This window comes from Acomys minous (assembly GCF_964271855.1).
Source record: "Acomys minous genome assembly, chromosome: 5".
Taxonomy (NCBI): domain Eukaryota; kingdom Metazoa; phylum Chordata; class Mammalia; order Rodentia; family Muridae; genus Acomys; species Acomys minous.
The window spans coordinates 104,224,132-104,248,231 of NC_140494.1; the positions used below are offsets into that span (position 1 = coordinate 104,224,132).

General features: G+C 46.8%; 1 protein-coding gene across 4 annotated transcripts; it reads left to right on the forward strand.

Annotated features, from left to right (window-relative positions):
- The first annotated feature begins 13,303 nt into the window (after window positions 1-13,303).
- FOXR1 (forkhead box R1) lies at window positions 13,304-23,242 on the forward strand. 4 transcript variants are annotated; one of them, XM_084781877.1, is made up of 7 exons: window positions 13,313-14,079; window positions 14,560-14,607; window positions 20,088-20,162; window positions 20,251-20,495; window positions 20,709-20,935; window positions 22,384-22,477; window positions 23,173-23,242. In XM_084781877.1, exons 1-7 carry the CDS (start codon window positions 14,019-14,021, stop codon window positions 23,176-23,178), a joined length of 756 nt encoding a protein of 251 aa, XP_084638003.1. In that variant the 5' UTR covers window positions 13,313-14,018; the 3' UTR covers window positions 23,179-23,242. The 4 variants fall into 4 exon arrangements, with proteins under 4 accessions (XP_084638005.1, XP_084638003.1, XP_084638006.1 ...); XM_084781880.1 differs by having other exon boundaries at window positions 13,317-14,079; window positions 20,780-20,935; XM_084781879.1 differs by lacking the exon at window positions 20,088-20,162 and having other exon boundaries at window positions 13,304-14,079.
- Window positions 23,243-24,100: the final 858 nt, after the last annotated feature.

Here is a 24,100-nt window from a genome sequence, read left to right on the forward strand (position 1 = left end):
ACGACGCTAAAGGCTGTAGTTTTCCAGCCTCTTGAGAACTGAAGCGGCGCCCTACAAGAAAGTAAACAAACAGATTAGGCCTTAAAATCCTACCAATCCCAGAGTTGGCTCCGAGATCAAGCCACAGAATCCCACCAATCCCTGACCTAGGCCCAAGATCAGGCCACAAAATCCCACCAATCCCAGACCATCCTAGAAAGCTCCGCCCACCACAGAAACCCTATATAATGCCTGCCTCCAAGTTGGGGGTTTTTTGGTTTTTTGCTGCTGCTTCTTCCTGCCTCTTGCCTCTTTCCCAGTAAACCTCTTTCCTTTAAAACTGCAACATATAAATTGGGGCAGTTTGTGTATTAGGTAACTTTTCCCCTCAGAGCTGTAGCGCTTATGCTCAGTCCCACAGCCACCCTGCAATAAGCTGTCTTAGTTTTTTTTTTTTTCTCGGTTTTTCTTTTGTTTTTTCGAGACAGAATCTCTCTGTGTTAGCCTTAGCTGTCGTGGACTTGCTTTGTAGAACAGGTTGGCCTCAATCTCACAGAGATCCACCTGTCTCTGCCTCTCGAGTGCTGGTATCACTCTTGGCCCAGCCCTCCTGAGGTGTTCTAAAACCATCCTCCATTTTATTTATTATATATAGAATGCTCTGCCTGCATTTACACCTGCATGCCAGAAGAGGGCATCAGATCACATTATAGATAGTTGTGAGCCACCATGTGGTTGCTGGGAATTGAACTCATGAACTCTGGAAGAGGAGTCAGTGCTCTTAACCTCTGAGCCATCTCTCCAGCCCCCATCCTCCATTTTAAATTGCACAGCATCTCTTTCACTTCCTTTCTTTTCTTCCTTGGATTTAGGTAAAAATCTTTTGTGTTTATTTTTTTTTTCAATATAAGTCTTTTATTGTGGTACTTACAATTATGGATCTTGTTTCTGGAACTGGGTAATTTCTGTCTTACTCATCAGCCTGCTGCACTGTTCCCTTTTCAGACATATAGATAACATCCAAAAACTTTCTCATATCTGTGTTTTTAACTGTTGTGGTTTGCTGGATCAGAGCAGCTGAATTTGAAACAAGTTCAGCATAATTTCCTTCCAGGGTTGATTAATTCATGGGGTGGGGGGGGGTGCACGCCTTTAATCCCAGCACTCTGGAGGCAGAGGCAGGAGGATCGCTGTGAGTTTGAGGCCAACCTGGTCTACAAAGTGAGTCTAGGACAGCCAAGGCTACACAGAGAAACCCTGTCTCGAAAAAACAAAAAACAAACAAAAACCGGGATTGATTCATCCTTCTGGGCTTGAGAGACAGAACAAGCAACACCTGCCCTCCTCCAAACCCTGTGGATATATTTTTCACCCAAGAAATTTCAGATTTCAACCAAAGACCCATTCTTCTGAGCAACAACATTGATGGGAAATAAACATACACAGACCTCGTAACGGAAGCCTAGCGTGACACCCGTGATCGTGTTCTGAGAGTGACTGCAGATGGCTCTGCCAGTGGCCAGCTCAGTAGACGGGGCAAAGAGAGACCTCTGTCTTTCTTGTGTTTATTTTTTGAAACAGAATCTCATGCAGCCTAGGATGGTCTCCATCTTTCTGTTTTGCTGAAGATGACCTTCAGCTCCTGACTGTCCGGCCTCCACTCCCAAGTGCTGGATTTATAGCTGTGTGTATCCCTGGGCCCACCAGTCATGTAAGGTGTAACTGGTTTCCAAGTATTTGGTTGCTTCCCAGTTCATTTATCCTCTGCAAATCCATTTTCCTGATTAGTTTAGTAACTAATAACTAAATTGCCTTCAGACTAAGCCTCAACCTCCCCTGCACGTCATTCAAAACCTCCTACCAGATGATTCTCAACTTCTTTGGTTCACCCCTTCCCCTCCACTGGCCTCCACCTTTCTTCCAGACAATAGTCAGTCAATCTGTCTGTCTGTCTGTCTGTCTCTCTCTCTCTCTCTTTCTCTCTCTCTCTCTCTCTCTTAAGTTTTTGGAGACGAGAGTTTCTCTGGGTTATCTGGACTGTCCTGGACTCACTCTGTAGACCAGCCTGGTCTCGAACTCACAGAGATCCGCCAGCCTCTGCCTCCTGAGTGCTGGGATTACAGGCTACACCATCACGCCCAGCTGTATTCAATAGTCCTGTTGCTCCAATGGACTGTAGCATCTCTAGCCCTCAGTTTCCTGTGCCTGGAATTGACCTTTTCTCAAACCCATGTCACACATTCTCTCTATTCTATAAGGCTCTGAACTCTGATCTGGAGTGTAATTGCAATGAGGAAACTCTCAATGTTTACTGAATGAATGCCAACCATGTTGTGAGCCTTCCGTAGCTGTGTCTGTGAATTCATCCATTCATGGTGCTAGGAATGGAATTCAAGGCCTCACTATACCAAACCAGGACCCCACTGCTGAGAGACATCACCAACTCCAGAATTAATTATTCTTTCCTCTCCTTTGGTGCCTTTGGTGATGAGGCTGTCTTTGAGTGATTTCTGCTTCTGTAAGTAACCCCAATAAAGCTCATTAGGGTTCACTAAGTTGGACTTCGGTAGTATCTGCACTTTGATCTGTCGTGGGCCCCCCAACTAAGATGAACACACTACCTGTGTGTTGTGTCTCCCAGGAAAAGTCTTGTCTGTCACATGACACCCTAGTCTCTCACTCCTTTAAGAAAATCAGGATGGGGAGCTGGAGACATGGCTCAGAGGTTAGGAGCACTGGTTGCTTTTCCAGATGTCCTGAGTTCAATCCCCAACAACCATATGGTGGCTCACAACCATCTATAATGAGATCTGGTGCCCTCTTCTGGTATTCAGGCATACACGGAGGCAGAACACTGTTTACTTAATAAATAAATAAATCTTTAAAAAAAAAGAAAAAAAGAAAAAGAAAAGAAAGAAAAAATAAAAAGAAAAAAGAAAATCAGGATGGGTTGGTGTGGTGACTCACTAGTAATCCCAGCACTCTGTCCAGACAGAGGCAGGCGGATCCCTGTGAGCTCAAGGCCAACCTGGTCTACAAAGCAAATCCATGACAGCCAAGGCTACACAGGGGAACTCTGTCTCAGAAAGAAAGAAAGAAAGAAAGAAAGAAAGAAAGAAAGAAAGAAAGAAAGAAAATTTCAGGATGGCCTCAAATTCAGTGACTCTTTTACTTCAACTCCCTCCTGCTGGGCGTGGTCACGCGCACCTGTAATCCCAGCATTCAGAGGCAGGCAGACCACTGTGAGTTCAAGGCTACCCTGGTCTACAAAGCCAGTCCAGGACACCCAGGGCCACACAGAGAATCCCTGTCTCAAAAAACAAAAACAAAAACAAAAACTTCCCCCTGGAATTACAGGCATGTGCAACTATATCTAGTTTCTCTTTCTTCTAAAATATTTATTGATTTTATGCATATGAATATCTTACCTGCATGCATAGATTATGGGCCACTTCTGCCTGGTGCTCTCAGAGGCCAGAAGAGGACATTTGTATCCCCTGGAACTGGGGTTAGAGAGGGTTGTGAGCTACTGAGGGTTCTGAGAACTGAACATGGATCTTCTGCAAGAGCGGCAGATGTTGTTCACCACTGAACCATCTGTCCAGCATGAGCGCCTTTTTTTCTTAAGATTTATTTATTATATTTATTTTTTTATGAATGCTTTACCTGCAGAGAAGGGCATCAGATAACATTATAGATGGTTGTGAGCCACCATGTGGTGGTTGGGAATTGAACTCATGAACCTCTGGAAGAGCAAGCAGTGCTCTTAACCTCTGAGCCATCTCTCCAGCGCCCATGAGTGCCTTCTCCTTCTCTCTCATTTTCTCTGTCTCTGTCTCTCCCCTCCTCTTTCAGCAAGGTAAGTATTTAACCTAGGTTGGCTTCTTTTTGGTTTGGTTTTGTTTTTTTTCGAGACAGGGTTTCTCTGTGTGGCCGTGGCTGTCCTGGACTTGCTTTGTAGGCCAGGCTGGCCTCGAACTCACAGTGATCCACCTGCCTCTGCCTCCTGAGTGCTGGGTGTCTCAGTAAGAGGAAATAAAATAAAGGCATGCGACACCACCTCCCGACTTCTAACTCATAGTGATCCTCCTGCTTCAGCCTCTGAGTGTTGGAATTCTAAGTGTAAGCCACCACGCTCAGCTTTTTAATTTCTAATTTTTCTTTTATGTGTATGTATGTCTCTGTACTACATGCAAGCTAGTGCCCCTGGAGGCCACAAGAGGGCATCAATTCTCCTGGGACTGGAGTAAGTTAGAGATGTGAGCTATATATGTGGGTTCTGGGAATTGAACCCAGGTCCTCTGGAAGAGCACCTAGAAGTACTCTTAACCACTGAGTCATTCCTCCAGCCGCCATCTTTTTTTCTTTTGATAGTGAGCAGCAGCACGAGCCACAGCTCCAGTTAGCCCTGGCACCAAGAGAGAGACAACCCATGCTCTGAGGTGAATCAGGAAGTCCTCTGTGTGAGAAGCATTCAGTGCGTTTCCGATTTACAGTGGGGGAAATCCCTTTATCTGGACACAGCCAGTAAACATCTGTAAACTTCATGTTCGCCCCTCCCATCTCTGCTCTTCACTCCTCAGCCTTTACGTCTGCTACAGATGTGACTAGTCACAGCCAACAGTGAGGCCTTGAAACCTAGCAGACTCCATGCTAGGCTCTGAGGACTCGGACGTGAACATCACTTATTCCTTTGTGTTGTCTTCCCTGGTTGCCAGGGCACTGAAAAGGAGCCCCTCTGGGGTGGAGGCCGTATATTCTGTCCCACTTAGCTCAGTGGCTCTACGCCATTAGCCTTAGGCCAGGGCCAGAGCAAATACTTCTCTGAAATGACTGTTACTGACAGAGTAACCTACCACACACGTAGCCTTTAAAGGCTTATTATAGAGCCAAGTGTGCGGCTTCATGCCTGCAGTCCTAGCACTTGGACGTCTCAATAAGAGGAAAGCAAAGCCAGTCTCACTATAATTCCCTAGTTGAATTAACTCAAAAAAACAAAGGGAGGAAAATTAATGAAAGACATTGCAATGGTAGACAACTGTACTTTGTAGACAAATGTTAATTCAGAACATGGGTGTTTTGACAAGAGATCACATCCAAAGACCTTTTACGTCTGTGTGGTGGCCCGGATGGAATACAGACACACCTTTAATCCAGGACACAGAGGCCAACAGATCTGAGTTCAAGGCCAGCCTGGTTTAGAGCAAATATCAGGTAGAGAAAAGCTTAGGTCCAAGCATGGTGGTACATTCCTTCAATGTCAAACAAAGGTAGTTTGTAAAAGGAAGCACCCCTGTTTGAAAATGATGTCTGACTGGCAGAAAGTGATGAATCAGACAAGATTTGACAGAATATACGCCCAACTCTCATGAGAAGAGTCTACTTAGGCAGTTTTTCAGAGAGAGGAGGGAGCTTTACCAAGACAGTATAGAGAGACTGGGTTGCAGAGAGAGAACCCAGGTGAACACAGAATGAGTGAGAAAATGAGAAGCAGCCAGAAGATTAGAGCAGATGGCTGAGTTAGTTTGAGGCCAAGCAGAGCAATTCTGGACTGAGAGAGGCTAGATTAAATAAATCTGCTGGGAGAGGTACTTGAGCCAGAGCAGCTGAGTTGAAGCAGCCAGCCCAGAGCTCAGAAGGAACAAGTAAGGGTGAGCTTATTAAGCAGTAAGTCTCAGAGGATGAAAACATTCTAGGCCTAGGTTAGATTGTACAGAGGCTAGAAGCTTCCAAGACTAGGCCTAGGCTAGCACAAAGAGGTAGTGAGCCTCCCAGATAACAATTGAGCCTGAAGAATAAAATTACTTTTTGAAAAGATTTATTTATTATTTATACAGCATTCTTCCCACACGTATGCTGTAGGCCAGAAGAGGGTACCAAATCTCACTATAGGTGGTTGTGAGCCACCATGTGGTTGCTGGAATTTGAACTCAGGACCTTTAGGAAGAACACATGGTGCTCTTAACCTCTGAGCCATCTCTCCAACCCAAATTAATTTTTTTAAAAAGATTTATTTGCACAGGGGTCCCGCTCAAACTAAGGCACCAGCCAAGGACAATACAGGCAGTAAACCTTAAACCCCTACCCAGATCTAGACAATGGACAGAACACTCTCCACAGTAGAGTGGAGAGTGGGATATTACTTTCTCACATACTCTGGTGCCTCACCTTTGACCATGTCCCCTGGAGGGGGAGACCTGGTGGCACTCAGAGGAAGGACAGCAGGTTACCAAGAAGAGACTTGATACCCTATGAGCATATACAGGGGGAGGTAATCCCCCTCAGGAACAGTCATAGGGGAGGGGAATAAGGGGAAAAGAGGAGGGAGGGAAGAATGGGAGGATACAAGGGAAGGGATAACCATTGACATGTAACAAGAATAAATTAATAAAGAAGAAAAAAATGAAAAAAAATAAATAAAGATTTATTTATGAGCAGGGCGTGGTGGCGCACGCCTTTAATCCCAGCACTCGGGAGGCAGAAGCAGGTGGATCACTGTGAGTTCGAGGCCAGCCTGGTCTACAGAGCAAGTCCAGGACAGCCAAGGCAACACAGAGAAACCCTGTCTCGAAAAACAAAAACAAACAAATAAAAAATAAAAAATAAAATAAAGATTTATTTATTATTTATACTGCCAGCATGTACGCTTGCCTGCCACAAGAAGGTACCAGATCTCTCATTACAGATGCTTGTGAGCCACCATGTGGTTGCTGGGAATTGAACTTAGGACCTTTGGAAGAACAGACGTTGCTCTTAACCTCTGAGCCATCTCTCCAGTCCTAAAATTACTTTTATAGTACTTGAAAATATGAGATGGAAGCTGGGCAGTGGTGGTGTATTCCTTTAATCCCAGCACTTGGGAGGCAGAGGCAGGCAGATCACTGTGAGTTTGAGGCCAGCCTGGTCTACAAAGGGAGTCCAGGACAGTCAAGGCTACACAGAGAGACCTTGTGGGAAAGATTAAACTTTGTCACAGGTAAAAGCAGTCTTGGCGGGCTTTACCCTTGGGGCACACCATGAATACCTTGTGAGAGACTGTTTGGAGCCTTCCTGGGCTTGGAATTCAGGAAGCCTACCTGGGAACCCCACCGTGGCTATTGTTTTCCTAATTGACCCTCAAGGGAGGAGGAGACCGCCCTTTACATGTGACTGGGAAGAGGGTAAGGGAAAAACAACAGGTTGAGAAAAGGCGAGGAGAGAGCGCGGAGAGAGAGGAAGGGACCGGACCAGCTCGTGGGACTGAGACACCTAAGGACCCGTCCTGCCAAACAGATTCCAAGAGGTTTTTTTTTTGTTTTTGTTTTTGTTTTTCGAGACAAGGTCTCTCTGTGTTAGTCTTGGCTGTTCTGGACTCACTTTGTAGACCAGGCTGGCCTCGAACTCACAGCGATCCACCTGCCTCTGCCTCCCGAGTGCTAGGATTACAGGCATGCGCCACCACGCCCGGCTAGATTCCAAGAGGTTTTAATCTTCTGTCCCTTTAACCTTTTTTTTCCTTCTTGTATATACTAGTTGGGTTGTATAATAAAGTTTAATTGTTAATAAACAGAGCCAACAAGACCTTGTCTCGGAAAAAGAAAGAAAGAAAGAAAGAAAGAAAGAAAGAAAGAAAGAAAGAAAATATGAGATGAGGACTGGAAAAATGGCTCAGTGGTTAGGAGCACTGTCTGCTCTTCCAGGGGTGCTGAGTTCGATTCCCAGCAACCACATGGTGGCTCACAACCATCTATAATGAAATCTGGTACCTTCTGGCATGCAAGTGTACAGGCAGGCAGAATACTATAAAAATAATAAATAAATAAATCTTATTTAAAAAAAAAAAGAAAATATGATATGGGGGCCAGGCATGGTGGCACATGGCTTTAATCCCAGCACTCAGGAGACAGAGGCAGGCAGATCTCTGTGAGTTCGAGGCCAACCTGGTCTACAGATCAAGTTCCAGGACAGCCAAGGCTACACAAAGAAAGAAACTCTGTCTCAAAAATACTAAATAAAACAATACAAAACATGTATGGGGGGGGGGGAACACATGTATGAGCTGGTTAGACTTGTGCATGTAAATAAACTAAAACAAAGATGATATTCAAGTAAACAGAAATTATTTTTGTTGTATTAACTATCTTTTGTTTGGTTGGTTTTTTAAGACAGGGTTTCTGTGTGTAGCCTTGGCTGTCCTACACTTGCATTGTAGACCAGGCTGGCCTGGAAGTCACAGGGATCCATCTGCCTCTGCCTCCCAAGTGCTGCGATTAAAGGTGTACACCACCACAGCCTAGTTTAACTATCTTTTTTTGTCATCTACATTCTCAATACTGACCTTTTCCCCCCTTCTCAAGACAGTTTCTCTGTGTATGCTGGCTGTCCTGGATTCACTTTGTAAACCAGGCTGGCCTTGAATTCACAGAGATCAATGTGCCTCTGCTTCCCGAGTGCTGGGATTACAGGTTTGTGCCACCATGGCAGGATCCCCAATACTAACTTTAAAAATCTGTTTAAAGACTGAAGAGAAGGCTCAGTGGTTAAGAACATTTGTGTTCTCCAAGAGAAACCTAGTTCTGTTCCCAACACCCACTTCAGGTGTATGCCTGTAACCCCAGCTCCACCTAGCACCATGAATGTGCATATTCCCACACACATAATTAGAAATTAAATGAAGAAATAAGTTTATTTGATAATAAAATTTGAACCAGAATGTAGATTGTATTTGCTTTTTTGAAAATTATTTATTTTAAAAGATTTATTTATTTATTACATAATACATATACAGTGTTCAGCCTGCATGTATGTCTGCACACCAGAAGAGGGCACCAGATCTTATTATAGATGGTTGTGAGCCATCATGTGGTGGCTGGGAATTGAACTCAGGACCACTGGAAGAGCAGCCAGTGCTCTTAATCTCTGAGCCATCTCTCCAGACCCAAATTTGTTTATTTGCTTATTTATTATTTTTCCAGTCAGGGTTTCTTTGTGTAGCTTTGGCTATCCTGGACTAGCTTTGTAGACCAGGCTGGCCTCAAACTCACAGCGATCTGCCTGCCTCTGCCTCCCGAGTGCTGGGATTAAAGGCTCAGTGGATAAAGTCACGTGCTGCCAAACCTGGAGATCCCTGAAAGCCACAGGGTGGAAGGGGAGCCTCTGCCCCTAAACTTTGTCCTTTAGCCTCCACCTGCATGGTGTGGTGTGGTGTGTGTACACACTCACGTGCACTCAGCCAGTCTCCTAAACACACACATACACAAACAAGCCAGCAAAGAGGGACCGAGAGCAGCACCTGCTCATTAAGGTGTTGGGGTTCATGATGTCCAACAGCACTCACAGAACGACATCTGGGCTGAGGAAGCCTCCTTCTCCTTAGCACACCACACTACACCCTTCCCATGATCTTACTTAGTTCTCAAATCCCTTTATTTCATTATCCCCCACTTTACATGTTGAGGAAACAGGCTTTAAAGTGTGGCACATGTTTTCGACATGTGCCAAAGGCATAGCTCACCTCAGGACAGGTCATTTACTCAGACAGCCAACAGAGGTATCAAAGACAAAACTAAAAATGTTGCTAAGCAACATGTAGGTCCAAGTTATCAATAGGAGTCATCTGGACTAAAAGCAGATCCAGGGCATGATTAGCCCATCAGCCTCCTGTAAGGAGGAGAAATCACAGTGAAGAGTCAAACAGCTGAGCGGTGGTGGTGCACACCTGTAATCCCAGCACTCAGAGGCAGAGGCAGGTGGATCTCTGTGAGTTCGAGACCAGCCTGGTCTACAAAGTGAGTCCAGGACAGCCAAGGCTACACAGAGAAACCCTGTCTCAAAAAAACAAAAACAAAAACAAAACAAAGAGTAAAACAGGCCGGGCGGTGGTGGTGCACGCCTTTAATCCCAACACTCGGGAGGCAGAGGCAGGTGGATTGCTGTGAGTTCAAAGCCAGCCTGGTCTACAAAGAGAGTCTAGGACAGTGAAGGATACACAGAGAGACCCTGTCTCGAAAAACTAACTAACTAACTAACTAACTAACTAAATAAATAAATAAATAAATAAATAAAACATCTGCCATTCATTTAGGTCCCACTAACAGCCAGGCTCTGTACCAGACACAGTTCCTCAGCCCATTCCTTCCAGTCTGAGAACACTTCCCTTTCCTGATCTAAGGCCTTATCCAAGGCAGGCTCTGGAAGGAGGAGGTAGGAGCTACTGCAGTGGACTGCCTGAGATGGGAGAGGAAGGCGACCCTTTAGTGCAGCTGTGGGACCTAGAGCCCTGCCTTGAGTGGGGAAATGCTGAACAGGATGTTCAGATCAGTCTAGGGGAGATAGGGCTTTTGAATGCACACTCAGTATCTGGAAGAGCCTGATAAGCCATAAACTCCACACACTCCTTGTATTATTATTTATGGTTTTTTGTTTTTTGGGTTTGTTTTGTGTGTGTGTGTGTGTGTGTGTGTGTGTGTGTGTGTGTGTGTGTGTGTGTGTGTTTTGGAGACAGGGTTTCTCTATGTAGCCTTGGCTGTCCTGAACTCACTTTGTAGACCAGGCTGGCCTCGAACCCACAACGATCCGCCTGCATCTGCCTCCCGAGTGCTGGGATTGCAGGTGTGCACCACTGAGCCTGGATTATGTTCTTATTTATAGTCAGAGTCATGGATTTCAGCTGGCCTTCACCTCACTCAGCTGACGACCCTGAACTTCAGGTACTTCTGCCTCCACCTCCAGAAGGCTGAGATTACAGGTGCGGACCAGTTTTATGCGGTGCTGCAAATCAAACTCAGGACTTTGTGAATGGCTCACCAACTAAGCCACACCCTGTCCCCTCCCTCACCCCATACCACCACCACCCTTTTTTTTTTTGAGTCAAGAGTCTCACTCTGAGCTGGGTGCAGACCTTTGATCTGGTGCCCTCTTCTGGTGTACATACAAGCAAAACATTGTGTATATATGATAAATAAATAAATTTAAGAAAAACTAAAAAGAGCTGGGCATGGTGGCACACTCAGGAGGCAGAGGCAGGCAGATGGCTGTGAGTTCGAGGCCAGCCTGGTCAACAAAGTGAGTCCAGGACAGCCAAGACTACACAGAGAAACACTGTCTCAAGAAAACAAAAACAAACAAAACACCCCAAAACAAACAGAAACAAAAACAGAAAAACAAAACAACTAAGAAGAAAAAATGGGTGTGTATACACGTATACATATTCACATATGGGCTCACGGTAGAGTGCTTGTCTACTGAGTGCAAGGCTCGCCGATTCCCAGCACTGAGACAAATGAATAAACTTTAATAAGGATGTAAAGAAATTTCTAAAGCATATAGAATTTTTCTGTAAATTTTAAATTAAAAACAAAAATTTTTAAATCAAATTGCTATTTAATTTCAGCTCTACCACCTACTAATGTTGTAATCTGAAATAAACTGTCTAAAATTTTGAGATATAAATTGATTGAAAAAAAATGATTGATTGTTTTTGTTTTTTTAAATATTTTACTTACTTTTAATTTATGTGCACTGGTGTGAGGATGTCAGATTTTAGAGTTACAGACAGTTTTGAGCTGCCATGTGGGTGCTGGGTATTGAACCTGAGTCCTTTGGAAGAGCAGGCAGTGCTCTAAACCACTAAGCCATTGCTCCAGCCACTGGTTTTTTTGTGTTTTGTGTTTTTTGTTTTTTTGAGACATGGTGTGTACACCACACCCGGCTGAAATATAAATTTATTGAAAAATAAAATATAAAGCCAAGTGCTGGGTGTGGTGGTGCACACCTTTAATCCCAGCACTCAGGAGGCAGAGGCAGGAGGATCAATGTGAGTTTGAGGCCAGCCTGGTCTAAAAAGTGAGTCCAGGACAGCCAAGACTAACACAGAGAAACCCTGTCTCAAAAACAAAACAAAACAAGAGAAAGAAAAAAAGAAAATAAAGCCAAGCGTGGTGGCACACGCCTTTAATCCTAGCACTCAGAGGCAGAGGCAGGTGGATCGCTGTGAGTTCGAGGCCAGCCTGGTCTACAAAACAAGTTTAGACGCCAAGGCTACACAGAGAAACCTTGTCTTGAAATACAAAAACAAAACAAAACAAAACAAAACAAATGAAAAAGAAATATAGCTGGACAGTGGTGGTGCATATCTTTGATCTCAGCACTCTGGAGGCAGAGGCAGGCAGATCTCTATGAGTTCTAAGCCAGCCTGGTCTACAGAGAAAGTTCCAGGACAGCCAGGGCTACAGACAGAAATCCTGTCTCCAGAAACTTAATTAAAGCCGGGCATGGTGGGGCAAGCCTGTAATCCCAGCACTCAGGGAGGCAGAGGCAGGCGGATCTCTGTGAGTTTTTAAGGCCAGCCAGGTTTACAGATCAAGACCAGGACAACCAAGGATACACAGCAAAACCGTCTCCAAAACAAAACAAAGAAAAAGAAAAAAAAGAGTAAAACTGAGTTAATGAAGTAACTAAATAAAATTTGTAAAATTCTAGATAAGCTTTAAAAACCTTTCTCTTTTTTTTTTCTTTCTTTTTTTTTTTTCTTTTTTCTTTTAATTCCAGTACTTGGGGAGGCAGAGGCAGGCAGATCTCTGAGTGCGAGCCCAGCCTCGAGTCCAGGACAGCCAGGGATATACAGAGAAACCCTGCCTCGAAAAAAAACCAACCCCCCAAAAAAATAAAAATAAAAAAACCAAAGAAATCTGGCTTTCTTTAGCTGGGCATGGTGGCGCACGCACGCCTTTAATCCTAGCACTTGGGAGGCAGAAGCAAGAGGATCTCTGTGAGTTCGAGGCCAGCCTGGTCTACAGAGTGAGTTCAGGACAGCCAAGACTACACAGAGAAACCCTGTCTTGAAAACCAAAAAACAAACAAACAAGTGTGCACCACCGTGCCCTGTTCGGTCTTTCTTTTCTTTTCTTTCTTTCTTTTTTTTTTTTTATTAGTTTTTTCGAGATAGGGTTTCTCTGTGTAGCCTTGGCTGCCCTGGATTCGCTCTGTAGACCAGGCTGACTTCGAACTCACAGCGATCCACCTGCCTCTGCCTCCCGAGTGCTGGGATTAAAGGAGTATGCCACCCTCGCCCGGGTCTTTCTTTTATTTTTTATTTTAGTTTTTTTTTTTTTAAAGTTTCTTTCAAAGAGTTTCTGTGTGGGGGCCTCGCTTTCTGAAACAAGATCGGGAGACCAGGATGGCCTCAAAGTCAAGATTCAGGTCTCTGCCTCCAGAGTGCTCTGGTTAAAGGTATGCTCCACCACCGCCCCTCGCAAACCCCCCACCCCGCACCCCCTCGTACACCCTTCCCTCCTCCGTCCCCCTCCGCCCCCTCCCTACTCCTCCGCCCACACATAGCCACCCACGATCTTTTTTGTTTTTCCTAGACAAAGTCTGGTTTGTGTGGCTTTAGCTGTCTCTTAATTCGGAGATCTGCCTGCCTCTGCCTCCGGAGTGCTGGAATCTTCAGACCTGAAGAGCGGAACCACACCCTGCTTTCTTTTCTTTTCTTTCTTTCTTTTTTTTTTTTTTTTTTTTTTGTTTGTTTTTTAAAGACAGGCTAGTCTCGCACCACCAGCCTGCACCACCACGCCCCCGCATTTCACTCACGCTCCACCCCCCTCCACTCCCTAGCCCACCCACCCAGAAGACACCCACGCCTGGGAGGCCAGGGTTTTTTAGACTGGGTTCCTTAGCTTAGGGTAACCTCGAATTTGAGCTACAGGAGCGTGATTGCAGGCGAGTAGCACGAAATCTGGTTTTGGGCGGTGTGGGGCTTCGAATTTGCCAGGCAGGCACTCTACCAGCCGTGCCACATCCTCAGGCTGAGGAAAGCCGGGTGATCGGGGCGAGCGCCGGGTGGATGCTGAGGCCCTCAGGAGTGTCTGCAGGGTGCTGGCGCACCTGACCGCTGGGTTGCGCTGGGGGTTTGTGGAAGCACCTTCCACGAACGAACGCGAGCCCCTCCGCCTCTGGGACTCCTCGGGAGTCCTCCATCCTTGAAAGTGGACCTCAAACTTCAGGACCGGGACTTCTGGGCCAGCCTCCATGGCCAGGTCCCGGGATTGCTGGACTGGGACATGGGTAACGAGTGTTTCCTGTCCTTTACCACATCACACCTGTCCCTGTCCACGCAGAAACGTGAGTGGGGCTGTGGGGGAGAGGGGCGCGTGGGTGGCGGCGGCAGTGTCGAGTGGCCTGGCCACCCGTAGCTTCCCACGCTCACCACCTCACTGGGCTCAGGGTCTGGAACCCACTCCTACGCGGTAGTGGCCCCTCACAGGCACGGAACCTCCAGAGTCCACATACCTCGGGCTCTCAGCTCTTACCAACCATCACCCCCCCCACCCGCAAACATTTCTAGGCCTCTTCCGATATTTGGTCTTGAGCATCAGCACTCGTAGGCGGCATACCCCAGGCTTTATGTTTTGGGATAAAACAATCATTGTTCTTTTGGGGGGAGCGTATCCTTGCCTCCTCTTGTTTGGTTGTTGTTGACTATGTTTTTGTTTTGAGGTCCAGGCTTGCCTCAAGTCTTTAACAGTTGACATACCTTCGGGGCCTCTAGGCGTGGGCATCCACCCCAGGCTATTAGCCCACATCTCCTTCTTTTGTCTGTAGTACCAGATGGATTTAATATTGCCGAAGGGATGGTGGACGAGCATATTTGTAAGTTTTTCTTCTTTCTTGGACCTTAAGTTTATTAGTTTAAGGTGATCACTTGCATTTGAGGTGGCTTTTTTTTTCTTTTTCTTTCTTTCTTTTTTCTTTTCTTTTTTTTTTTTTTTTTGCCACTGCCAGGTTGTTGGGTTAAATAGTCTCTCTCTCTCTCTCTCTCTCTCTCTCTCTCTCTCTCTCTCTCTCTCTCTCTCTCTCTCTCTCTCTCTCTCCCCACCCCCCAGAACTCGAGAGGCAGAGGCAGGTGGATCGCTGTGAGTTTGAGGTCAGCCTGGTCTATAAAGCGAGTTCAGGAGAGCCAGGGCTACACAGAGAAACCCTGTCTCGAAAAACAAAACAAAACAAAAAACAAAACAAAAAACAAAAAAAAGATTTCTCACAGCGACCCGCTTGCCTCTGCTTCCCACAGGCCACCACACCCGGCCTAATTTTTGTTTGTTTTGAGACAGGGTCTGGCAATATAGCGTAGGTAGGCTGGCCTCCAGTTCGTGACCCTCCCCCCTTAGCCTCACTAGTGCTGGGATTACTGGTGCAAGACGCTAGTCACAGCTTCCCAGCATCTTTTACAATTAACATACGCAAATAAAGAGTTTAAAGAAGCAGGACCAGGTGTCGCACACCTGTAATCTCTGCACTCCGGGAGACAGAGGCAGGCAGATCGCTGAGAGTTCAAGGCCAGCCTGGTCTGCAAAGCCAGTCCAGGACAACCAAGGCTAGACAGAAAAACCCTGTCTCAATAAGTAAATAAATAAAATAAATAAATAAAGCCATAACAAAACAGTTTAAAGAGCTAGGCAGGGTAGTGCCTGCATTTAATCCCAGCAGGACTAGGAGTCAGAGATAGGCAGAGTTGGAGGCCAGTCTGGTCTACATTGTAAATTCCAAGCCAGCTAGGCCTTTGGAGATACCCTGTCCCAAAAATAAAATAAAAAAAGGCCTTGGTGGTACACACAGGTGGAAGCTGAGGTAAGAAAGAGTTCCAGCGCAGCTCAGGCTACATAGCCGAATCCTGTCTCAACACAACAGAGGCAGAGGAGAGCAGATAACCAGGGTTTAACTCCTGGAACACAGGTGAGAAAGTGGCTTTGATCTACAAATACACAATACATACAGAAGTAAGTAAGAAATAAATGTTCAAAAGAATCACTAAATCATATTTTCTACCTATAAAGCTTTTTGAAATAGGTCTTTCAGCTAGTCCAGATAAGCTGGAACTCAGTGCGTTGCCAAATCTGGCTGCGAATTCTGGATCCTCTGCCTCTCACCACACAAGTGCTGAGATTAGATTTTGGTCACCATTCCTGGCTTTAATATTGTTTTGTTTTGTTTCTTTATTTTCTTTCTTTCTTCTTTCTTTATTTTTTGGTTTTCTGAGACAGGGTTTCTCTGTGTAGCCTTGGCAGTCGTGCACTCACTTTGTAGACCAGGCTGGCCTTGAACTCACACAGATCCTCCTGTCTCTGCCTCCTGGGTACTGGGATTAAAGGCATGCACCACCACGCCCAGCTCTCTTTTTTTCTTATTTTGGTTTTTTCGAGACAGGGTTTCTCTGTGTAGCCTTGGCTGTCCTGAACTCGCTTTGTAGACCAGGCTGGCCTTGAACTCACAGCGATCCGCCTGCCTCTGCCTCCCGAGTGCTGGGATTAAAGGCGTGCGCCACCACACCCGGCTTCTTATTTTGGTTTTTCAAGACAGTGTTTCTCTATGTAGCCTTCACTGTCCTAGACTCTTTGTAGACCAGGCTGGCCTCAAACTCACAGAGATCTGCCTGTCTCTGCCTCCTTGAGTGCTGGGATTACAGGCATGCGCTACCACCCTGGCTCTCAATACAGTCCTAAAAAATATTTTGCCTTTTTTTTTTTTTTTTGTGGTTTTGAAGATTTAGCCCAGGCTTATGCATCTCAGACAAAGGCCTTACTGATGAACTGCAACCTCAGCCCCAAATCTTTTGTTTTCTAGAACAAAACCATGGGGGCCAGGGAGGTGGCTAAGAGCACTTAACTCTGCAAGTGTGAGAGGTTCTGAGTTCAAATCCCCAGCAACATGCCTCAAAAGCTAGGCATGGCTGTCTGTGCTTGTAACCCCAGCATTTAGGAGTGGAGGGACACTTTTGGTTCACAAAGACTTTCCTACAACAACACCAGGCAGCTTTGTGCTTAGCAGGTAAAGGTGGATGCCACCTAAGTTTCATATAGTGGAAAGAGAGAGGCAGCCCCCTTCAAATTGTCGTATGACCTACCCATGTGCTCCCACACACTACTTTTTTTAGAAAGAATATAAGGTAGAACATGGTAGAGGAAGGCACTGGAAGTGGTGGCCTTAATGTCCACACATACAGGTGCTTCATACATACTCCATACAATTCACGTACTAACACAGATGCTCCACAACGCATGTGCGCGCACACACACACACACACACACACACACACACACACACACACACATACAGGTGCTTCATCCATACTCCATACAATTCACGTACTAACACAGATGCTCCGCAACGCGTGCACACACACACACACACACACACACACACACACACACAGGTGCCAATCACATACATGCCACACATATAAACATACAGTAGAGGCAGACAAGATAGCTCAGCAGGTCAAGGCGCCAGAGGGTCTGAGTTTGATCCCTGGGGCCCATCTGGTGGAAGGGAAGCGAACTGACCTTTGCAAGCTGTCTTCTGACTTCCACAGGTACTCATTGGCATGTGCACCCCAACATGCACAAATATGCACACAAATGGATAGGATATTAAAACATGTTTAAGAACAGAAACCAGGGCTGGAGAGATGGTTCAGAGGTTAAGAGCACTGGCAGCTCTTCCAGAGGTCCTGAGTTCAATTCCCAGCAACCACATGATAGCTCACAACCATCTATAATGTGATCTGATGCCCTCCTCTGGCTTGCAGGTGAACACTGTACATAATAATAAATAAATAAATCTTTAAAAAACAAACAAACAAACACCAGAAACCTCGCTGAGTGGTGGCGGTGGCGCATACCTTTAATCCCAGCACTTGAGAGGCAGGGGTTTTCTGTGAGTTCAAGGCCTGTCTGGTGTAGAACAAGTATCAGGTAGGTAAAGAAAAATTTAGATTCAGGCGTGGTGCTACATGCCTTTAATCCCAAATGAAGGTATAGTTAGTTTGTAGAAGGAAGCACCCATGTTTGAAAGTGATGTCTGTGAAGGGAGAGGAAAGGGAAACTATTTACGAGGCAGTTTTAGCTGGAGCTCTAAGCTCAAGATCAGCCTGGTCTACCAAGTGAGTCCAGGATAGCCAAGGCTACACAGAGAACTCTGTTGGGGGGTGGGGGGGGCAGGAGGGGGGGAGACAGTTTTACAGAGAGAGGAGGCAGTTTTACCAGGACAGTAAGCGTTGGGTTGCAGAGAGAGAACTCAGGTAAAGACAGAACAGGCCAGAAAATGAGAAGCCAGAAGATTAGAGCAGATTGCTGAGTTAGTTTGAGTCCAAGCAGAGTAATTCGGCCTGATTAGATAAATCAGCTGGGAGAGGAGTTTGAGCCAGAGCAGCTGAGTTGAAGCAGCCAGCCCAGAGCTCAGAAAGAACATGTAAGGGTGAGCTTATTCAGCAGTAAGTCTCAGAGGCTAAAACATTCTAGGCCTAGGTTAGATTGAATGGAGGCTAGAAGCTTCTAGGACTAGGCCTAGGCCAGAACAAGGAGGTAGTGAGCCTCCCACATAACAATTGAAATAGGCAAATAAAGATACTTTTGCACAGAAACCTGTTACAACCCTCTACTACCACCACCACCACCAAAAAAAAAAAAAAAAAAAAAAGCCTGGATTAAATGCATGCACCACCACTGCCCTGTTGGTTTTAGTTTTTGTTTTTGTTTGGTTTTCTTTCTTTTTCTTTTTCTTTTTCTTTTTTTTTTTAATACAGAGTCTCTACATAGCTCTGGCTGTCCTGGAACACCCAATGTAGATGAGGCTGGCCTGCAACTTAGATGCCCCTGTCTCTACCTTCTAAATGCTTAGATTAAAGGTGTGTGCCACCAAGCCTGGCTGTTACTGCTTTAAATGTGGTTCTGTAGACTGACTTGAGATCCAAGTGCTCTGAGCTAAGCTTCTCAACCAAGGAGTTTATTGTTGGGTAATACTGCATATGCAAGCCGGGCGTGGTGGCGCACGCCTTTAATCCCAGCACTCGGGAGGCAGAGGTAGGCGGATCACTGTGTGTTCGAGGCCAGCCTGGTCTACAAAGTGAGTCCAGGATGGCCAAGGCTACACAGAGAGACCCTGTCTCGAAAAACAAAAACAAAAAAAAAAAAAAAAAAAAAATACTGCATATGCAGAGACCTTTTACTGATGGCTGTAAGTCACTATCTACAAATCCAGGGCTCTCAAATTTACCCACAAACCAGCACCCCACTCTCTGTGGCCTTCACTTTCAGTCATGCCATCCTATAAACAAGAGGTTATAACTCACAGCTTACTAAGGTAGAGATGTGTAATGAATGACACTTCTGGGCAGTGGCTGGGGATAGGTTTTCTTCTGATAAGCCATCTTGCCAGCCCAAGAAAATGCAATTTTTGAAAAAAAATTTTTCTTTTGAGACTGGGTTTCTCTGTGTAGCCTTGGCTGTCCTGGACTTACTGTATAGACCAGGCTGGCCTCGAACTCACGGAGATCCACCTTCCTTTGCCTCCTGAGTGCTGGGATTACAGGTGTACATCACCATGCCTGGCCTAAGAAATGTAATTTTAGGCTGGACGTCATGGGCAGAGGCAGAAGCAGGTGGATTGCTGTGAGTTCAAGGCCAGCCTGGTCTACATAGTGAGTCTAGGGCAGCCAGGGCTACACAGAGAAACCCTGTCTCAAAAAAAAAAAAAGAAAAGAAAAGAAAAAGAAAAAGAAAGAAAGAAAAGAAAAGAAATATTAATCTAGAACTGGGTCTTATGATAACATGTCTATAATCCTAGGAGGCTGAGGCAAGGGGATAAGAAGTTGGTGGCCAGCCTGGGATTTATAACGGGATCCCATGTCAGGAGGAAAGGGGAAAGAAAGGAGGAGGGTAAAATGGATAGAGGGGAGAAACTGAATTTAAAGTAAACTTGCCAATAACCCAAGTAACAACATCCAACCTATAGTTCTGCTGGAGAGGCCAGCAGAGAATTGTGCTGTGCGGGCAGATTTGGGAGCCCTACAGCCATGGGTATGTACGAGGTCATTCAAAGGTAGTGTAGGTGGAGTGACAAAAAGTGTGGAACACTTGGAAGACCACAGGAGGAAGGAGCAGTCCCTATAGCCTCATACCACCCCGGGCTCGGCCATACCTGTCCCCAGAGACCTTCAAGGCCTGGCATCTCAGAGTAATAGAAGAAATGCTGGAATGTCTTGGCTCTCTTTGCCAGTTGCCAAATACAAACGCCAAATAGTTCAACCACCAACGCTCTCCTTTGTCTTCTTGGCTCTCTCTCTGTGTCTTTGCCAGTTGCCAAATACAGACTCCGAGTAGTTCACCCGCCCAAACTGCCTTTGGAAAAGAAACCCAACCCTGATAAAGATGGTAGGTAGTGGGTTCTGTCTCCTGAGCTGGGGTCACCTTGCTCCCCAAAGCCCATGAGTCATGGGGAGTCTCCTTTTCCTCTGTCCAGGTCCAGACATTGAACCGAATCTGTGGATGTGGGTGAACCCGAACATTGTGTATCCTCCCGGCAAGCTGGAGGTCGCAAGACTTAAAAAGGAGGACCTGCCTGGTTCCCAGCCAGCTCTGAAGGAGGAAGACGCTCCAGGGGGGTGGTCGGGGCTGCCTTCCTCCAGCCAGCCCCCACCTCCTCAAAAGCGGAAGAGGAAGCAGAAGGAGAAGCATGTTGTCTCTTCCCCTAGGGTCTGGGAGGAGGTATGAATGGTTGGTCACAGGGTTGAAGCATCACCAGTGGCTGGGTTCCTGGGGGGGCCAATAAAAGATGAACAGGTTTAGAGCTGACTTGTACTCTGGGGTTGGGGAGAATCCCAACGGTGGGTTCTAGACTGCTCCCCTATCTTGTGTGCCACTGTACCCTGGAGCTGAGGCCAAGGAGTCAGGACCAGCTCCTACTCTGTGCCCCTCTAGCATACAGAAGAGGAGCAGGCCAAGGACCAGGATGACAGCTCCTCTGTGGCTCTCCCATCCCTTCCCACAAGGGCCCCCCTCCAGAGGAGGCTTCTCCAGCAAGCCATCAGCCCAGAAGGGAGGCTCTGGTCCCGACCCCCCCTCAATTACTTCCATCTAATTGCCTTGGCACTCAGAAACAGCCCCCCCGGTGGTCTCAACGTTCAGCAGATCTACAACTTCACTCGGTATGTGTTCAGGGCTCTGTGAGGATGGGAAAGGGAGGGTCACTTCCTACCTGGCCCTGGGTTGCCGACTCAGTTTTCCCCATCTATGAGTGCATTTAGAATTCTCTCTCTCTCTCTCTCTCTCTCTCTCTCTCTCTCTCTCTCTCTCTCTCTCCCTCCCTCCCCCCCTCCCTCCCTCCCTCCCAAGACATTTATTCTGTAGACCAGGCTGACCTCGAACTCACAGAGATCCCCCTGCCTCTGCCTCCCAAGTGCTGAGATTAAAGGCGTGCGCCACCACCGCCCAGCTGCCTTTCCAATTTTCTTTCCCCAGGCAAATGCATGTCTACCCAATGTTCAGGAACATAATCACTTCTACCCTCTTTTGCCTCTTAAAATTCAGCCTATCCTCAAAATACCAGCCCACTCTGGTCAAGTGTTTCTCCCACTTATGAGAGACCCATATGGATAAAATCCAATATCCTCAACACCATCTCTATCCTGTCTGGCACAGAGCCCTGTATCCCCAAGAATCAAGGCAGCCTCACTGAATTTGGTGGTGGGGCGGGGGGGGGGGGGGGAGAGAAAGAATTGAGGTTGAAATTAGGGCCTCATTTTTTTAGACAAGGACTCACTTTGTATCTCTGACTGGTCTGGATCTCATAGACTAGGTCTACATAGACTGGTTCTATATAGACTAGGCGTGGCTTGAAGTCAGATCTACTTGCCTCTGCCTCCCGAGTAACAGGGTTTCTCTGTGCCGCCCTGGCTGTTGTAGAACTCACTATGTACACCAGGCTGTCCCCCGAAATCAAAGATCCACCTGTCTCTGCCTTTTGAGTGCTGGGATTAAAGGTGTGCTACCACAACCAGCTAACATTTAGCTTTGATAGTCATGAACCAGTAGGTGTGAGGGAGGCCTTCTCTGGTATTAGGCAAAGAGCTCAGTGTCTCAGAGTGCTTTTTCTCCGAAGGTTTAATCTTGTTAGGGTTCTGCTTTGTTCCTGCTTGCAAAATCAACAGCCCTTGAGGAAGGGGCAGAAAAAAAATAAGCCTGGGGTTGGGGACAGTAAACTGGGCTTAGAAGAAATTTCTTGGCCTAGCATGGTGGCACAGGCTGTAATCTCAGCACTCAGGAGGGAGGAGGACCAGGAGTTTAACATCATCCTCAGGGTCCATCTGGGCTGATCAGGGTCCATCTGGGCTGATCAGGGTCCATCTGGGCTGATCAGGGTCCATCTGGGCTGCATTAAGACTGTCTCAAGAAAACCAAAAGGGAGAAGGAAATAAAGATGGTTCATAAGCAGTGCCCTGGATTGTGGTTCTGCCAGCAAAGGGCAGTTCCTACCAGCCTTGTCCTGTTCCCTGAAGGAAGTGCTGAGGCTCCTGGCCCTGGGGGAGAACAAGGGCCAGAATAGGTCCTCTTCCGGGGAGCCATACCTTTCTTTACTCTTTCTCCCTGTCCACAGAGAACACTTCCCATTTTTCCGGACAGCTCCAGAAGGCTGGAAGAACACGGTCCGTCACAATCTCTGTTTCCGAGACAGCTTTGAGAAAGTGCCGGTCAGTATGCAGGGTGAGGCCAGCCTTCCGCCTCCTCCTCCTCCTCGATCCTGCCTCTGGAAGTTGACTGAGGAGGGACACCGCCGCTTTGCGGAGGAGGCTCGCACCTTGGCTTCCACACGGCTGGAAAGTATCCAACAGTGCATGAGCCAGCCAGGTGTGAAGCCTCGTCACGCATGGGCCCAAGGGTGGGGGACCTGAGGCCCAGCCCCTAGGCTGGATGTGCCTCCTTGGGTCACACTAGAGACATCTGTAGGTAGCAGGCTGAGCAGGAGTGGTTGAGACTTCCCAAGAGAGTGGGACTTTGTTTTGTTTTTGTTTTTCTTTCTAGACAGGGTTTCCTCTGTGTAGCTTTGGGTGTCCTGGGCTCACTTGGTAGACCAGGCTGGCCTCGAACTCATGGTGATCCGCCTGCCTCTGCCTCCAGAGTGCTGGGATTAAAGGCGTGCACCTCCGTGCCTGGTGAGAGTGGGACTTTGTATACAAAGACTAGGTTGGGAAACTGAGGTTGCCCCTAACTCTTGGAGAAGTGGCATTTGAGTTGGGTAGGAAGTGCGAGGGCATATGTGCGAAGAGGACTCTTCTGTAGCCATCGGAAAGACTTCAGAAGAGGGAGCGTTAAGCGCTGTGGGACAGCATAGCAAACCCCAGAAAGAGCAGGGCAAGATGACAAGCGCCTCTGAACTCTCTTACAGATGTGATGCCCCTGCTCTTTCACCTTCAAGAAGAAGCAGACATGTTCTAATAAAGTTTCCATCAGCAACACCTGTGTGTGAGTGTGTGCCGTCTATGAAAATGGGGCCAAGCAGGGAGTGGAATTCACCTCCAAGAATGAAAATAGGGGTTCTGGGGGCTGGAGAGATGGCTCAGAGGTTAAGAGCACTGCCTGCTCTTCCAGAGGTCCTGAGTTCAATTCCCAGCAACCACATGGTGGCTCACAACCATCTATAATGTGATCTGATGCCCTCTTCTGCAGATAAAGCACTCATATACAGTAAATAAATCTTTAAAAAAAATTTAAGAAAAAAAAAAAAAGAAAATAGGGGTTCTGGAAGCTGGCAGATGCCTGTCAGGCAGGAAGGGGAGGTACTCTTTCTTTCCTCAGAAGAGGAAAAATGTTCGTCTCTTCAGGGTCCTGGAGCAGGTTTTGTTTTCCTGGGGGCATAGAGATCATCTTGGGAGATATCTGTAGCAGCCAGCCCTGGAGGTACCAACCCCTCTTTCAGCTGACATTTGTTACACAGCTGCTGATACTGAGCTAAGGACAAGAGACAGGCCCTGCCTCCGCTGGGGAAGGATGAGCATTCAGCGAATACGTCAGGTTGTTTGAGATGGGGTCATGATGTATAGGTAGGTTAGCGTGAACCAAGACCCGTTTGCTTGGGCAGCTGCGACTTCAGGCTTGCCTCACCATGCCTGGTTTGTTTGAAAACTCAGTCAGGGCTGGGTGGTGGTGGTGCACACCTTTAATCTCAGCACTGGGGAGGCAGAGGCAGGCTGATTATTGTGCACTCGAGGCCAGCCTAGACTACAAAGTTAGCCCAGGACAGTCAAGGCTACACAGAAAAACCCTGTCTCAAAAAAACCAACCAACCAAACAAACAAACAAAAAAAAAACCCTCA